The 18464-nt window shown below is 45.8% G+C and overlaps 1 protein-coding gene across 2 annotated transcripts; it reads right to left on the bottom strand.

Annotated features, from left to right (window-relative positions):
* Positions 1-6: 6 nt before the first annotated feature.
* PRR7 (proline rich 7, synaptic) lies at positions 7-17343 on the bottom strand. 2 transcript variants are annotated; one of them, XM_083352958.1, is made up of 4 exons: positions 16971-17343; positions 11309-11399; positions 955-1914; positions 7-415 (listed from the first exon to the last, which is right to left on the bottom strand). In XM_083352958.1, the coding sequence occupies exons 3-4, from the start codon at positions 1271-1273 to the stop codon at positions 24-26; spliced, it is 711 nt and encodes a 236-aa protein (XP_083209084.1). In that variant the 5' UTR covers positions 1274-1914; positions 11309-11399; positions 16971-17343; the 3' UTR covers positions 7-23. The 2 variants fall into 2 exon arrangements, with proteins under 2 accessions (XP_083209084.1, XP_083209083.1); XM_083352957.1 differs by lacking the exons at positions 11309-11399; positions 16971-17343 and adding an exon at positions 9451-9711.
* Positions 17344-18464: the final 1121 nt, after the last annotated feature.

Genomic DNA, 18464 nt, shown 5'->3' with positions numbered 1-18464 from the left:
CACGTAAGTCGCAATATGGCATGCTACACTGCCGTAGTCCTGCCAAATAAAGGCATTGAGACGGGCAGATGCCAGGGCCCAGGCTCGTAGCTGTCTCTGGTGCTGAGTTCAGAGTCTGTCCAGCTTGGGAAGATACGTGAATGTGAATGCTCTGACTCCAAGTAGAGGTTGGTGCAGGTGGGGCCCTGGCTGGCTGAGCTTGGCAGGTGGAGGGCTGAGCCGTAGCCCCGATCCAGGAAAAGAGGCTTATAGCTGGGCGGCTGCTCCTGCTTCTCTGGCTGCTCGTGGCTCAGGAAGGGGGCGTTGATCTTGCGATACAAGCCACGTGTGTCTGTCAGGACTTCGCTGTATGGTGGTGGAGGCTCAGCCATCAGCACTGCTTCCTCATAGCATGGAGGCTTAGATGGGTCTGGCTCTGCAAGCAAAGTGATCACAGCTATTGAGTGGAAGCAATAGTTGCATTGGTAACATTACCACCATGCCCACTGACTGGGATTTCAGTAATTAAGCTCTCTACAGCAATACTGGAGGAAGTAGGAACAAAGGCTGGAGGAAGATTCCCCCTCCTCCAACTTTTTTATAGCAAGATCCTCTTATATCTGAGGCACTGGGGGGCGGGGTTAGGAAATTCCTACCCAGCTTTCCTCTTCAAGAAGCATCTGGGGCATCAGACTGATTTAACCCTTCGAACTATCCCAGAGTCCCTCCCATTCCACAAGAAAGGAACTGAAATTAGGTGGAGTATGGGAAGACTTATATCCCTCAACTACAAAAGACAAGTATGGCTAACTTGCGGGTTTTAAGCCAGCAGCATAAAACCCACATTGCACTAACTCAACAGAGTACATGCCTTCAGGTCAGTGTCAGCTCTTCTAGGCCTCCCTCTGAATCTGGCATGGCAACCCTCTTTTCACCCCTTAAGAAGTCATCACAAGGGCATCTTCTGGCTCTTACCATGCCTACAGCTCCAAGGCCTTGGGGGCGGGAGGTGGTGAGGGTGGTGGGGCTCAATGTGGAGTCGGTGGGGCAGAGGAACGCCTGGCGGGCTTCTGATGTAACCTCCCCCGTAGGCAGGGCCCCCGTAGCCCTCGTAATGCAAGGGCTCCATTTCCAATGTGCGCAGGTGCTGCTCCCGCAGCCTCTCCTCCTGTCGCCGTTTCATGCGTCGCCGCAGATAGCTGCAGAAGCAACACAGCAGCACAATGAGCCCCCAGATAAGCCAAAAGCCAGCAAAGCAGGTGAGGAAGGTGTAGGTGCCGTGGGACATCACCATCTTTACTCTGGGAACTAGGGTAGGGCCTCAGAGATTCCTCTTGACAGGCTCTGAATTTAAAGTCCTTCTTAGATCCAGCTTGGAGGGAAAGAAAGATCTCACTTCCTCAGGTCTCCTCTGCAAAGAGGCAAGGAGAGGCTTACTCCTGCAGGTGAAATTGTCTCTGCCTTCCTTGCAAACTGTTCATGCCGATGGGGCCATAACTGTTCCTCAGTCTCCCTGGCCTGCTCTATGGCACAGACCGGAAATCCAGGTGCTACTTCAGTCTGGGACAGTGCTGGTAGGATCCGAGGTCTGAGTGCTGCCACTCTTTCGCTCACACAGTCTTCCGTAAGCCTTTGGCAGTTGTGGCCATGGAACTGGTTCGCCAGATGCAAAGACCAACTCTTGAGCCTTTCACGAAGAAAAAGAAGAAGAAGAAGAAGAAGAAGAAGGAGTTCTTGCCTCTAAAGGAGCCCAATGGAGGAAAGGAGAATGCTGGGAAAGTTCACGGACACAACCTTTGCTCTTTTCCTCAACTGCCCAAGTTCTTGGATATTTGGGCTGACACGACCAGTAACACCAGCACCCAGCCCAACCTCTTCCCATTGCTAGGTTAGGGCTTTGGAGAACCGATGGCAGTGCTGATAGGAACGCTTTTTCTGCAAACAGACAGACAATGCTGGTCAGTGTAAGAGAGATATACAAGTTTTACATTCACAGAGCCTATGTCAGATTTGCTACCACTTTCCTAGTGAGCAATTCAGTGTAAATTCACAGAAGGAAGCACAACTGCGCCCAGGGTGCAGGCGCCCTCCTCCCCAAAAGAAGAAAATATTACAGCAGGGGCCACTTTATATAGGTGGTTTGCTTGGTTCTGGATTATTGTGGTGTGGGCATTTATTCGCTGCATATAATTTACAACATACTGTAGAGCACTCTGTGAACCCAACCGCTGCGGCTTATTCAAACAATGTTAAAACCATGTCTTAGCATGATTTCTGTATTTTCAAGCATATGCAGGGATGAACGGAAAGCTTCCTGCTCAACTGGATAGAGGCACACATAGCTCAGTCAGTGTCTTCATCACCTAAAGCAGCCCCAGGAAGTTAAGTCAGCCTTGCTCAAATCCGCAACCCAATTCTATGCTTCCACTATATACCCATCGTTATCTGTGTTCACACAAGAGCCTTGGATAGTTTGTGGTCTTCAAGGAAGACCATGTGTCCCACTGCCATAACTAATTCCAGCAAGATGACGCGTGTCAGGGAGAATATGAGCTACACTGTCTGGCATGCATGGACCCAGGATGAGAAAAAGGGCTTCAGAAAATTATGAAACAATCTACACAGTTCTGTGGGCAACGCTTGAGCACCAAAATGCTGCCTCACCTCCCCTGATGGCATTGACAGCCAGCTCCTCTGCTCACCAACAACCTTCTACCCACACACTTCACAGCTTCACCCTCAAAGCCTGGCTGCCACATGGTATGTAAGCCTAAATTGCCAAGATTTATTCAGTGTACTATTCCTACACCCGTGGGAATATTAGTGCTATTTGTGGCTTGGTAACAAGGGCGTTAAGGAGGAATTGGACACTTTCATTAGGAAGAACCCCCACAGTTGTTAGCATTGCCATTCACCTCATATTCTTTTCCTTCTTATCCCCAGTTGCTCAGAACTAAGCTGTTCTACTTCCAGCCAAATATACATATTTTAAAGAATATTTTGGAAAAAGAAATTCTCAGCCCGTATTTTCAGAAACACATGTGAAGTAGAAGATTTCTCTAGCACTTGTACCGGAGACAACTATCGGCTTTTCATGGTCTCAGAAACTGAGGGAGTGCTAACTTCATCTAGTAGTAGGACGGATGACATGACAATTGAACTTATCGGTGTCCTGAAAATCATACTCAAAGGATGCTCATTGACAGTTTTTCATCAACAGGAGGAAAATATTAGGTGGAGGCGCACAAGGGTTAATCTCTTCAACATTTTTCTTCACTTCTTGGATGAGGTAAAGGAAACGCTTATTATACAGTATTTGCAGGCAATTAAATTAGAAGGGAAAACGAAAACACTAGAAGAATCTTTATACTGTAGGTTAGAGCAAGTCAAATCGGCTGGAAAGTCAAAGAATGGAATTTAAGGAAGAAAAATGAAAAGTTACCACTTAGGAAATAAGAATCCAACACATAAAATATATAGAATGGGCAATTCCTAACATGGTAATAGTGTTTGTGAAAAATACTTTAGAGTAATTATTGACTAAGAGTCAGTAGTCTCGTGGAGATGCGACAAAAGGCAAATAAAGCTTTAGGCTGCAAAAAGAGATGTATAATTTTCCATATTTTAAGAAGTAATAATTCTGCTTTATTCTGCATTTATCAAATCCCATCTCAAGTAATAAATATCTCATGTTCCGGACATCACATTTTAAGGATTCATACAAAATAGAACACGTTCGGCAAAAAGGCAATAAAGATGAACGGGGGGGGGGGCAGAAATGGTGGCCTATGATGAGACTGAAGTAAATGAGTCTTGAGCAGAGAGGGCAGGAGTTGGGTTATGGTAGCAGCCTTCAAATATCTGAAAAGAACATCCTACAGAAATTCAGAACCTATCCATTACAGCTCCAGAGTGCAGTATTTGGCATAAAGGAGTAAGATACAAGAAGACATATTCCAATTGAATGTTAGGAAAAACTTCCAAGTAGTAAGAATAGTTCAATACTGAAATCAGTTACCAAGGGATCATTCAAAAAAGAGGTTAAGCAGTAATGTGTGGGAATGCTTTAATTGGGACTCTTGCACTGAGCAAAGGGTTGGATTTTATGATCTAAATGGACCCTTTCAACTTTCATGATTTTAGTTTTACAATCGCTCAGGCACACAGTTCTTCGCTGTTTTTCTAACTGGCACCCTCTAGATGTATTAATACTACAAATGACAGAATTCCTTTCAATATCTTGTATAGGCACTACATTTACCACAGAACTGGGTCACTGTCTCATCTTAACATTGAATTACATGGCTTAATGATACAACCAATAGCACAATTCAGTGCATAAATTTTGAAAATGCCCTTATGTGAGAGATGTTTATATAATAGCTTTTGATACTTTAATAAAGCCTAAGCCAATCAAAAATTAATAATACCTTTAATCAGATTCAGTTACAAAAATTAACTGAAGCCTTTGCAGAAATTCTACCTGTGTGGAAACCTCTTTCATGTTAAAATCAGCTCTACCTCTGTTGAAGCCTATTGAAATCCACAGTCCACCTGTTGGTGGGGCTAGAAACAAATGCAAGTGAAGTTCTGACTCCAAGGCCTTGGCACTAGAAAGATAGATAAATTTTGGAAAGTGCCCAAAGATCCACAAACTCCCCCAACCATAAGCTAATCCAAGATCTCACGCTACCTTTAAGCTATAGCTTCCCTATTTGAGACAATCCAACAAATTCTAAAAATAGACTCAAATAGGTTTTTTACTTTGTTGATAAGCTATAAAAACCCAGAAAGATTCTGAATGCCAATTAATCCAAATTTTTGTATCTACAAAAGGACGACTATAGAAAATGCATAAGCAAAACTGAATGCAAGGTTGCATTTGTGCCTACCAATGAGTCCTGGGAGGCATATTGGGAAAAAAAACATAGCTTCTTCTGCCTCTTTAATCACAGTCACTTGGAGGCATTAAAAAGATCAATCACATCAAAAGAGAACTATTCCCTTATCCCAAACTTTATTATTATTATTATTTATTATATTATTATTATTATTATTATTATTATTATTATTATTATTATTATTATTATTATTATTATTATTATTTTAGGTTAAAGTACTGTATCCCCAAACCTTCAGAACCCCAACTAATCCAGAAAATAGAAAATGTGAACTGGCTTCAGTCTTGTATATGTCTACAGTACTTCATTTTTGCTAAGGTCCCCATGGCTCACAAATTTGGGCCCCTCCAAATGCATTGGGATACCATCTTCTAGAACTCCCTGCCAACACACTTGATATTTTTACATTTTAGCAGATCACAGAACAGCTTCTTTCCCAGCAAATTCTTAAATGTCAACATTTCCTGGACTTAAAACAGTATCCTGTATTGTTTGGAATTCTATATTCTGCTAGCTTTGTGATTCTCCAGTGATTCCTTTCAACATGTTATTTTCATTTTTACAATACACTGGAGCAAAGTATAACACTTCCATCTGAGCCAGAGTGAATTATGATTTTACCTGCCTTCAGCAAATGTCCCTATCCAATAACTTGACTTATCTAGTCAAGGCAGCAAATAAAATTGGATAGAGAACAGATGGACAAACACTCCTGTTTTATACAGCAGATATGCAGCGAATTGAAAAATTTGATTTTGTCAGAAACTCTTGAATTGTTAAAATAAACCTCACTGTTTGCTTTTATCCTATGTAAATCTTTGTTTGGCATATTGCTCTGGTCACCACGGTTTGCGGAAAAAGTATAGAGTTTCAATCATATCCTATGTTCAGAATGTCAAGAACTGAATCAAAGGCAAGATGTTAATAGCAGAAAAATATTCTTTCCGTGAGCATATTTGGTCCTTATAAAAAAAGCTAAAGACCTTACAGTATAAGATTGTTCTGAATATTCTCCTCTAGAATATAGGGACAGGACAATCCCAATTAAAATAGACCAGTCCAGGGGTAGGCTATCTTGGCTCTTTTATGATTCATGGACTTCAACTCCCAGAATTCCTGAGCCAGCCATGCCTACCTCTGGACTAGAACAAGATAAAATATATAGACACAGGAGAGAAAATATGATGTGACATCATAATTGCATCATAGGCATCATAATTGAAAAAGCACAATGACAAATTGGAACAAGTCCAGAGGAGGCCAGAGGTCTGAAAACAAAGCCCAACAGTTAAATTAATTAAGGGGAACAGTTAAATTTATGGGGTATGTTTAGCCTACAGAAGAGACAAGTGTGAGGAGATATGACAACACGCAACTACTTGAGGAATGTCAGAAGACTGCACTTATTCTCTAATGCTCTAGAGGACAGAATCAATGGGTTAAAATTACTGGGAGACATCAGGAAGAACTGTGAGCTGTCAGTCAGTGGAACAGACTGCCACATGAACTGTTGGAATTCTCCTTCATGGAAGGTCTTCAAATACACCAGGGGTGTCAAACTCAATTTCATTGAGGGCCGCATCAGCATTGCGGTTGCCCTCAGGGGGCCGGGTGGGTATGGCCTACTGGGTGGGCGTGGCCTACTGGGTGGGCGTGGCTAGAGTGCGTATGGCCTACTGGGTGGGCGTGGCCAGCTCTACATCGTTGGCATCAAGGGTGCCTATGGGGGCCTGGGTAGGAGTCGGACAGATCTGAGGGTCTCTGGCAGAAGGAGGGTCTCTGGGCCAGGGCCAAGGCAGTGGGGGCCGTTCCCTCACTGTTTCCAGGATGGTTTCGCGGGCCACATGAAACCACTTCATGGGCCGCATCCGGCCCCCAGGCCTTGTGTTTGACATGTCTGAAATACACACTGAATGGTCATGTGTCAGAAATGTAGTAATAATCCTACACTCAGTGGAGGATTGGTTTAATTGGCCTTCGCGGTACCTTCCACACAAAAATTCCAACTACAGATGCTGCTATAAAGCAGGATACAAGATTTGGTGAATTTTTAGTTGACCCTGGATTACGGTCTTGATCATTTTGTGGGTTTATAATAAGGCAATTGTGTGTGATGTCATGAGCATGAAAGCTTTTCCAAAACAATGCCAGCAGTTGCTTTTATTTTCTACTAAATTTGGGAGTTCAGGAAACTAGCAGAAATATTGTTGCCAACAGAAAAGGCCAGAACAGCTAAATTTAACTGAACTTTAGATACAGTAATACATATTATGTGTGCTTTAATTCTTCATACATATGGATTTTTAAAACCAGTCTGTTATGAATGTTCTGTGTTGTGTGAGAAAAGAGACTCTTCTAATAGGAATTGTGCAGAACTAAGAGTTCAGTTCAGTACCTCTCCTTGTACCCACTCCCAAATAAAGGGGAGGACGCCTGTACTGGGCGCTGTAGATTCCAGCACCAAATCATGACCATAAATGTCAATGTTTTAGCACATTTTGGCACAGACATTTTCTTAGCATGAATCTGGCCTAATGCAAAGTAGTATCAATGGGAAGCAATAGAAAATGGCTGTGGCTGGTGGAAGAGTTAAAAGCAATGCATCAGAAGACTGGCCTATCTGAACAGCTGTGCCTCAAAGCACAGCGGGCTTACTGAGAGATAAGACCCCCATCAATCCAGCCAGAACAGAGGCCTCTGACCTACAGCTGGAACTTCTGGTGGCTCTTGATAAGGGAACTTCCTTTCTTCTCCTTTGTGAGGCCAAATCGTCTGTCTGCTTAGCTCTATAGCTTCTGACACAGGGTCAGGCTGAATGCTGGTTTTGGAGATAAAGTGCCTTACAGCTCATTTCTGGGCTGCCTTAATGCAGTTATCTTGAATCTTCAATTCCTGCTCCAGATTCTTCTTGTGGCTTACCCTCACGTATTAGCTTTGTTCATCCAAGCCGGTCCTTCTAAACTTCCTTGTGTACAGGCAAGGAAATAGAGATGTTTTCCTAGATTTGGAAGTGGGGAGTAAAGGATAGTTTTGTGGACAGAATGGGAACTAATCACCGCTCAGGCTCATCTCAGAGACTAGCAGAGATTAATTTAAATTATTCTCTTCTAGACCTGCAATGAGGGTGAAATCCTTGCCTTGAATTTGACAAGGATTCAGACTCAAAGTAAAAACTCAGCAGAAAGACCCAGACCTTGCCACCATAGCATACACCTCCATTAACGTCTCCTTCCAAGTCAAGCTTGATTCCGGGGGACTTCAGGGAGACAACCACGTAGGCAAGGAAGTCAGGGAAGCTCACGGCCAGTCCCTTAAATGGATTCTCTGGGAGCACTTGCTGCCTCAAAGGGGAAAGAGCCATTCCTGCCCTACCGTATCTGCTCCCTCAATTATGTCCTAGTGCAGCCCTGGAGGTTAAGGTGTTTGCACACAGAGGCATTTTTCTCTTTCGTTGTTTTCCATAAACCTGGAGCCAGATGAGAACAAATGGCTCATAACAAAAACTAAACCAGGAATGGCAGGTTTAGTCGACAAGACTACCTGCTATTAAGAGGAATTAAAGATCCATTGCTTGGTATGGATACTGTAGGCAGAAATGCGTCCTGGAGAGCAGGAGGCGTTGGGAAAAGGCCAGGGCCCTGAATGTGGTTAATCTCTCCTAGTTAAAAAAAAAAAGGAATACAGTGGGAATTCTCCTGCTCAGCCACCCACCCCCATTCTCAAAACATCTTTTCTACTAACTTTGAGCTCTCCCAAACACAGCATTGAGACAATCAAGGCTGGGGAAGATACAGGTAGGAAAACCTCTTGCTCTCCATTCAGAGAAGGCAACTGGGCGCACGTAGCCCCCCACCCCCCCACCCCGGTCTGCATGTTCCACCAACCCTCCTGATCTGTGATGCATCGGGACCAGCTCTTCAATCTACTGTTGTATTGTACCGGTGTCACCCACGCTTTACATCCCCCACCTCTTAGCTGCCCGAGACACACAGATCCTAGATTTCTTGCGCCGCGAAGAAGCCACATTTGCGCGCACACACAACACACACACACACACACACACACACAAAGACACGAAACGCAGAGCCGAGCGCGCGCTCCCACAAGCAAACGAGAACGCGCTAAGCTTCCCTCCGCTGCCTCCCACCCCCACCCCCCCACCCCCACCCCCGTTGAGTTCCTCCCCCATATATTGCCACTCGCCATCTGGCAAGTCCATTGCCCGCCACGGGAAATGCTGCCACGATCCCAGCCTGTGCCCAGTCCCCAGGTGCCCGAAGCCCAGGAGGCAATGAGTCCCCAGCCCCAGATGACGGTCCGAGTCGCCTGGCACGGGGGCGCGGAGGGGACGCTCCCAGGGCTGACACCGGCACGTGGAGAGTCGAGGACAGCTTCGGGGAAGAGGGTGTGTGTGTGTGTGTGTGTGTGTGTGTGTGTGTGTGTGTGTGTGTGTGTGTGTGTGTGTGGTGGTGGTGGGGGAGGCAGAGAGCAGGGGCGCGGAGCCCCTAGGCGCCCGCCCTACCCCCAGCCTTCCCGTGCGGAAGAAGGTCGTTCTCCTCCTCCTCCTCACCGTTTCTTCCAGCGCCGAAATCAGGGGCCGCTCGTAGGAGCCCCATATCTGGACGGCGGCAGAGCCATCCCCCCAGCTTTCGGTCCAGGCTCGCAAGCTAGCAGAGATCAGGGAGCGCGGGGGCCGGGAGGCTGGCCCGCTCCCGCTTTGCCCATGGCCCGCCGCCGCCGCCGCCGCCGCCGCCGCCGCCGCAGCCTCCACGCGGGCGGTGCCGGGCTCTCTCTTTGTCCTCTGCGTTGCGAGCGCTCACGCGTCTCTTCCTTTCTTCCTTTCTCCGGCTCCTGCCTAGCTCGCTCCCTGCCAGCCCCGCCCACTGGCTCCACCCTCCGCCGCCGCCGCCGCCGCCGCCGCCAGTTTCCCAGTCGCTTCCCGCCCAGTCCGGGGGGCTCGCCGGGCTTTCCCTGGGAGAGATCCGGAGGCCCCACCGCCTTCGGGTGGGAGGGAGCGGCGGGCGAGGCGTCGACCCGAGCGATCCGCCTGGCGGCCACCCACGAGCCCCGGCCGCCACGGCGCGATCCTGGGCGACGATCCCGGAGGCTCCTGATCGGAGTTTCCTGCCGAAATTCGCTTGGGCTCCCTTAGGATCGTTTCACACACACACACACACACACACACACACACACACACACACACACACACACACACACCACCTCCCCACCCCCGATCCGGGCGGGCCTCTCGTTTAATCAACGTCACGAATGCGGCCTCCCTTGACACCGGGGAGCACGCCAGGACAGCGGGGAAAGTGTGTGGGTGTGGGTGCGGGTGTGTGTGTGTGTGGGGGGTCGCCAGAGCGCAAAAGGCTTCCGACGATAACCCACGAGGCTTGATTTCAGCCCCCGCAGAGAAATCCGTGCTCGCTATCCCTCCTCCCCGCTTTCCGAGCCAAGAATAGTGCCGGGAATGGAGGTCTTGATTCATAGCCGCCTTCTTCCCCCCCCCCCATCCTCCCCGCCACCCTACACATAGACGCAGGATGAGAGCTATTCCTAGAGTCTGTGCCGCTAAATAGATGAGAGCTGGGTCGTGGGGAAGCCCTGTCACCTGAACGGGCAAGGTCTCCGGATGAGCGTGCCAGGCATAGGCTGAGAGAGGATCGTGAACTCTTGAGAGCCTCGGAGGAAAAGCTTCCTGCAGTAGTTCTATCTATTGTGACCCTTAGGGAACCAAGACAGCCCCATCCCTGCCACAAGCAAGCTTGGGAGAATTTCCTCTGCCTGTGCTAAAACACAACCACGCAAACCGAGAAAAAAGCCACCTACACGTCCAACTGCCCAAACTATCCAATAAAGTCTAAGCCTGATTAGCGACCACACAACACTGACCGGGACAGAGATTATTTTCCACGAGAAAAGGAAGATACGCGGAGGAGGAGGAGGAGGAGGAGGAGGAGATTGGCTGAAACTCTCTGGGCACCTGGCACCTAACATACTTGGTAATGATTCCATGTGATTCCATTTGTAGTTTGAAAATCTTCAGCCAACTACCTTTGTGCTATCTAAAGGAGCTATTTCTTAAAGAACTATGAAAGGTGTGGTGGTCTTTGTCTCCTTAAAAATAGTGTAAGGTCATCCCCAGCCACTAAAACTAGTAGAGCCATATGCATTCCCTCCCTTTACCAGTTTTCCTTTCAATGAATCCCAGTGCAAAAGTTGCCGGGTCAGAGACAGAATGGCTGTAGCAATGGGGCATCTCTGAAAATGGAAGGGCAGTCCTCAGTCTGGCTTTCCTGTCCTTTCTTCAAATAAGGTGCCTTGTAACCCTGCTTCCCCTGCCTTAGGAGGTGCAACAGTCTGGCCTTTATGCAAGTATACGCCATCCCATAATGGGGAACCAGACAGACTGTAGAGTTACGTACAGATAGTCCTTGTTTAGTGACCATTCACAGTCACGATGACGATGGAGAAGCAACTTTATGGCCAATCCTCACATTTCCAACCTTCACAAGTCTGTAAAACAAAGGAGAAGCTGAAGTAAGATCATAAACACAGCGGTGATTTCACTTAGTGACTGACCACTTTGTTTAATGACTAAATAGACGAGGACTAACCTGTAAATGCTTTGAATGGCTTGGTAGCTGCTGACTGTATTTCATGGGAGTTGTAATGAACATACTTAGAAGGCCCCAGTGTAGGGGAGGATGTATTTGCCCCTAAAGACCTCCTTCCTTGGGGAGCCCATTATGAGATGCCAAGGAATTGCCCACCCTATGGCTTTATGGAAGGTGGAGCGAGCAGTCTGTGGCTTCCTCCCCCCCCATCTATATGTTCTCAGCAGAGCTGACAGCTGCCATTCCTGACTGCTGAGAAGGAAGCCCCCCTTCTCTAGAATGAGAATGCTGCCTGCAGGCCTCTCTGTGCTGCTGCCATGGCGACGGAACCTGGAGAAACATACAAAACCACCCCTCCGTAGTTGCTATTGAAAAGTGTCGTGCTTGCCTGGCAAAGCCTTGGAAAGCTATCATGGGCCTATCAAAGAGATTTAAGGGGGCAGGTTATTTTACACCTCACTTACAAGGCAGATACAAAGCAAAAAACATTGGAACCTGATTTACCACTATCTAAAGAAAAGGACAGTGAAGGCCCGACAATCAGTTTAAAAGTGTAACAACCACGTGAAGACTAAGGACAGCCAGGCTGCCTGTAACATTTGGCTGCTTCCCTTGCACAGTAAATATTCTTGTGAGAGCTGACCAGTATCTTCATGATGTGGATGATGCACATCACACCAAGCTACCAACTTCTAGAGAGGGGGTATACCAGTTTGTTAGCCTGAGGATCTTGAATTTCACACCCCAGAAGAAATGGAGATCAGGGCCCGGTGCTCTGTCACTGGTGATCTGTGACTGCTGGCATTCCTTGACAGGGGGACCTCCCCATATTGATACAGCAACTAAGGTCCCCAACTGCATCCTCGCCCAACGGTCTTCTACCCTCCTGTCTCCCTCTGTGCTTGCTGCATCCTCTTTCTGTTGACACTGGCCCAGCTGCTGCCCTGTGCTGCCCTGTGTTAGTGACATGGCTGTTTCCTGACATAAATCAAAAATATTATTAAAATTTTCCACTTTTTGTGGTGGAAAGGTAGAGGTCAGCCAATCAGTGCTGTTAATGAACGTTTTGTGAAAAGCAGATCTAGCTGGTTCTTTATGAATCTTTGGAACTTGCCAGTTCTGGGGATCCAAAAGGTGCTCTTTCAAGAGGCAACTGGACTTGGTTGTTTTTCTTTGAAGACGTTTTTGCCTCTCATCCAAGAAGCTTCTTCAGCTCTGACTGGATGGTGGGGAGGGCAGGATTTGTAGTCCTTGCAGACATCTAGTCATTTGCATTCATTTAGAGAGTCATTGAGGCCACCTGAAGGTTTATCTGTGTCCTCAGGGTCACTTGAGTAGTGCAAATGGGTGTCTGGCTTGAAAGAGGAGTCAAAGAGGCCATCTATGTCAAAACTGAACAGCCCTCTCTCAACAGAGGGGGAGAGATACGACATCGTTTATCTCCAGTCTACAACACAGTCCTTTCAGCAGTTCCAAGAAGGCTCCACACCCATTTGCACTACTCAGGTGACCCTGAGAACACCTCCAAGTGGCCTCAACGACTCTCTAAAAGAATGAAAATGACCTGCTGTCTGCAAGAAATATAAATCCTTCCACTCCCCACCATCCAGTCAGAGCTGAAGAAGCTTCTTCAATGAGAAGCAAAATGTCTTCAAAGAAAAACAAGGAAGTCCAGCTGTCTCTTGAAAAAGCATCTTTGGGACCACCATAACTTGGATGACTGAGAATCTCCATAGACCGTTTTGGGGATGACTTTCACTGCCAGCTTCAGGCTCCCCGGAAGTATGAACTGCAAGTGTGTGACACATGCGTATGTGTGCAAGTGGGGAGCTAAATGAAAGAAGGGGACATACGCTCTTGTTCTATGTCTCCCAATTCATTGGATAACAGTGCTGACCTATGCCACCTTTGCCATAGGCTCCTTTCATGAATGGGGTGACTAAGAATCTCAAAAGCCTCATGCTGCATGGGACAGAGCATACAGTTCCTTGCCGTGAGTCAGCTCCTTTGTGTTGTGGGTACTGCCCTCTGTGGAATGTGACCCAGAATAGCGCTTCCTCTGTGTGGGTAGGAACTGAGACTTACTCAGCACTAACCACAAAACATTATTTTCTTACTGGAATAGCCACTTGTGGATTCCCATTTTTGAGGAAAAGTGGCTTACTCCTAAATGACTTTAGCCTAGTTTGTTTTTATTCATATCACTTTGGTACACTGAGAAATGCTTACACCATCTGGTTACACAAAACAGCCCAGGTTTTTTTTTAAAAAAATATAATACATCCTCTACATTGTCGACTATTGAAAAAAAGCATCACCCTTGCTTGTTTTGCCTGAGCAGCAGAGCTGATGGTACTTTGAATGGGAGGCTATCTGGACCTGATTAAAAAAAAAGCTTGGAACAGGGGAAGGGACAATTGGACTAAGATTCAGGGAGATAGCAAGTTGTATCTAGATTTTTTCTCCAGTGGACCACAGGACCAATGAAATGCATGGGACAAGTCTAAGGGACAAGTCTACGTTCTGTTGATTTGGTTGGTCTACCCTAAGCATAGTTTAAATCTGGATCCACCCAAGATATTGCACTACACCATCTCATATTTTCAATTGGGCTTGTGGAGCTCTGCTGAGCACTGCAGCACTTATGACTGCAACTTTCTCCTGCTTAAAAATCAGGTTTGCTGCTTTAACTGCATAAACCAAGGCTGGAGCTGAGAAAGGGGAGGGAGCATCCAAGAAAAAAGTGCTGCTATCAGCCATGTGTGCGCTATGCAGGATGAAAAGTGTTTCCTAGCAACAGCCGAGAGCATCGCTTGCACAGCAAAGGAACCTCCTACAGCTCGTCCCAGGAAAGTAACACATCAGGTTGTTGCAGGGACACAAGGGTAGTACAGCCAAAGTCCAAGCAGAAGTCAGAGGAAAGAGAAGATCATTTGAGATACCATTAAACGAAGATTATTTCCAGCATTTGAGTGTGGTTGACAATAATGCACCGTTCAGTCATAGAATCGGCACATCTTCATTTTAATCATCTGAATCGTGACTTCAGTACTTGACCTCATTCCAAGAATGACAATAGAGAAAGTGACTGTTCAGCAGTCTCCTGCAAAATGGCCGTGTTTGGACCTGTCACAGAGTATCTAACCAAGCACAAGAAGGTAACATTCTCCAAGGGGAGGGGGGCTTTCCACAGGCACTCTTTGAATTTTCGGGAGGGGCTCTCACTTGTAATAGTTCATCCTGATCCTGAGGCAGGACAGCATTTATCCCCATCGTGTTTATGGAAAATCACAATGGCTCTAAAAATATAGCAAAACACTTTTGGCACATTTGGCACAATCATTCTGGAAGCAGCTTGTTTCAAACGCAATTGTCCAGTATCCTGTTCACTTGATTTTTGTACCTCCCGAGGAATAAAAAGCATTTTGGAGAGTACAAGAACCATATTGTTTCAGGGATGAGCAACACTATAAGCCAAAATGAGGGAACCTACAGGCTTTCCCCCACCACCACTTTAAGCCCACAGTACGCACGTAATATATTACATGCATACCTAATGATGAATAATTTTTTCCTTTCCCTTTTGCTTAAGTCCCTTTTATTCACTGGGTGTAGAAATCTGCAAATCCCCAGAGCTGCCATTGCTACTATTTCACACTGCATTGAGATATGAGAGTTTGTTTTATGTTCACATATTGACTATTGTTCATGGGTGGCCTATCCGTATGGGTGAATTAGGTAGACCCTCCAGTGACATGTTAAGGGCCCACCCATGTTCAAAGAAGAAAAATCAAAGTAAAAAGAAACAGAAAATGGACATAGGAACACTGATTGCGTGTTCACTCATGACAGCAAATGAAGCCAATCACCAAATTTCAAGAAATATGAAGTTGAAACTCAAATACTTTGGCCACCTAATGAGAAGGAAGGACTCACTGGAGAAGAGCCTAATGCTGGGAAAGGTTGAGGGCGAGAGAAGAAGGGGACGACAGAGAATGAGGTGGCTGGATGGAGTCACTGAAGCAGTAGGCGTGAGCTTAAATGGACTCCAGAAGATGGTAGAGGACAGGAAGGCCTGGAGGAACGTTGTCAATGGGGTCACGATGGGTCAGACACGACTATGCAACTAACAACAACAAATTAGCTGTTACAACTTTGGAACTAAGATCAGTAACAAATATGATCATATATTGATATCATATACTGTATATCTAACAGATGTATGACAATAAAGCATAGGGAGAAATATTTATTGGGATAACATTATTTTAGTTCTAGTTCTTTGTTTCCCTCAGTTAGCATTAGCTAAATCAGAGCAGATTTCCTTTAGAATTATAAGCATGTGGCTAATATAGAATCAACAGATTCTATATTGTTTGCAGATTCCTTGCTGGATACTTTGCATATTTTTATGGGTACACTTGATTAATTATCTTCTGCACTATTTCACAATATCCTTTGAAATCTTCTGAGCAGGTATTGCTTTGAGTGTCACTGTGCTTTTCAAGGTGAGAAAGAAGATACGGAAAACCCGTTTTCCATGTTGATGACCGCTGCCTATAAAAACCCATTTGGTCAGTTCACTAAGCTAATGTAAACTGCTTACCAGGAAGGCACTTAGGTGACTGGCCCACTGCAATAGTTGCAAGAGCTTTTACCACTGATAGGCTTTCTGATCCCAGCACTCCTTCACTGAGAATTATTTGTAATTTATAACTTGGTCTGTATTCGTTGCCACAACAGTCCTTTGACTGAGAGGTGAGATTATATTTGACTGAGAAACGAATGGACAGTTAGGGTAACCTTAACAACAAGAGTAGAACTTAGTGAATAAGAGAATTGGGGGGGAGGGGGAGTCAAGATACGTGGGGCATGCTGTGTTTGTCTTGCTTGATACTCTTGTCTCAAACTCATGATTGTACCATGTTAAGGATATGCCAAGTGGTACCATATTCTTTTTTTAAAGGTACAAGTTCCTAGGTTAAGTTCTTAACGTACTCCCATGTGAAAATGAAGGGCAGGGAGGGTAGATTAAATATTTAGAGAACTCTTGCCAGTTCAGTACTAATCTGTAATATCAAGTAGTTGGATTTCTGACAGCTTCCTATGTTGAATCTCTTCAGATATCTGATGCATCATGGTCACTGCAAGTGGCATTCTGAGAAAGATTTGGTAAAGAGGAAGGAAAGCTGAAATCAACAGTGCCATTTTGTCTTGATTATTAGTTGCAAGACAGATGGCTTCTCCCTCCCTCTCAAGCTGGGAGGTCAAGGGTCCAAAGCTGGACTCCGGAGTCAGCTCTCCACTGTTGTTAGCTATGCCAATGCTCCAGAGTAGAGATTATCCAAAGGATTTTTTTTTACCTAAAATGCCCCCTTTTCCTGCTACTAATAATAATAATAAAAAAAACCACCTCCCACCTCTGCCGGTTTCTATAGCAACAGTTCCCAAGATAACAAACTGCACTTACCAGTCTCCTGAAAAGAAGTGCAAAAAGAAATGGCCTGGAGGATGTAGCCCACAAGCTTCAGATCATCCCCTGGAAAGCAAAAGGCCAGAGAAGCACAGTGGATCTCTTATCTCAGCCAAATGTTTGCTTGGAATGCCCAGACTGCCTGGTCTCGGCTTAATGGAATAATGAGCAACCTTTACATGTTCAAGGGTCAATTGTTTTCTTTTTAAAAAAATATCAGCCACAGGGAAACCACAAATGGATAGAATCTGTTACTAATGAAGTTTAGCAAACAGGCGGAGCCATGATATTTGGGTCCCCCTTTCCTCTTTGTATTTTTTTTTTTTGGGGGGGGGTTGGGGGTTGGAAAGATTTCTTCTTATTTTTTCCACTCAATGGTAGATGATAAGAGTTGCTATGGTGAGACGGGCAGCTGTATAAATCAAATAGTTATTCTGTAAAACGCTTTTTAATAACGCCAGTGCAATCTGGAGGGCCTTGAGGGATGCTGAAAAGGAAAGTGGGGATTGCATATAATGGGTTGAACGGATCCATTCTCAAAGGACCTTTGGGAGGCTCTGTCATCAAGGAAAGTAGGGGCAATCCAAAGAAAATTGGATTTTTCAGCCAGCTCTAAGTAGCATTTCTAAGGCCAGTTGAGTCCAAAGGGACCAGACTTTTAGGTCCCAATAATCACAACAGCCTCTTGGCTGAACCCCATTTTGGGGTCACCTGGTCTGTATTTGAACAACTGTCCATGGAAAAGCTCAAGCCTTCTAAACCTATGGCTAAAGCTTGCCCTACATAAGAAAGAAAGAAAGAAAGAAAGAAAGAAAGAAAGAAAGAAAGAAAGAAAGAAAGAAAGAAAGAAGGAAGGAAGAAAGAAAGAAAGAAAGAAAGAAAGAAAGAAAGAAAGAAAGAAAGAAAGAAAGAAAGAAAGAAAGAAAGAAAGAAAGAAGCCATCTTTCGAAGCTCCCTACTTATCCTTTTATGGTTCCTTAAATTCTTGCAGTTTGACCCCAGGGTTTGACTTGGAGAGAGCTCGGTCAAAGCTCAGTGTAGCTGGCTGCTTTTCGAGTGAGAACACTAAACTCCGAATGTCTTCTTTTGGAAGGTAAAGCACCCCATAAAAAGAAAGAACTTGCCTTGCTGCTGCTCGGTTACTAAGCAAGGAAGCCTCGTGGTTGTTTTTTTTTTGTTGTTGTTGCCATCATCACTTTTTTTTTCCAACCGCAGGTGGCAGATTTGAAGTCGGTATAAAATATGAATCCAGAATTCAGCAGACAGCCGTTTACCCCACGTAGCCTGTTCTCGATCGGAGAGGCGGAGCTGTGACTGGGGGAAAAAAACAAAGCTGAGTAGCTGAGCGCTGAGTTGGAGAGACGTTGGAACGAGGGTCGCCCCGTAGCCTCAATTCATCTCGCCTTCCCCCCTCCACCCCCACCACCCCCGGGGCGGGGGGGGGGCTCCCAGCGACCCCCACCCGGAGGCCCAATCCCTCCGGGTGTGCGT

Source organism: Vipera ursinii (genome assembly GCF_947247035.1).
Source record: "Vipera ursinii genome assembly, chromosome: 2".
NCBI lineage: Eukaryota > Metazoa > Chordata > Lepidosauria > Squamata > Viperidae > Vipera > Vipera ursinii.
Note: the sequence above shows the minus strand (reverse complement) of the source record. Positions and strands in the feature narration are given on the sequence as shown.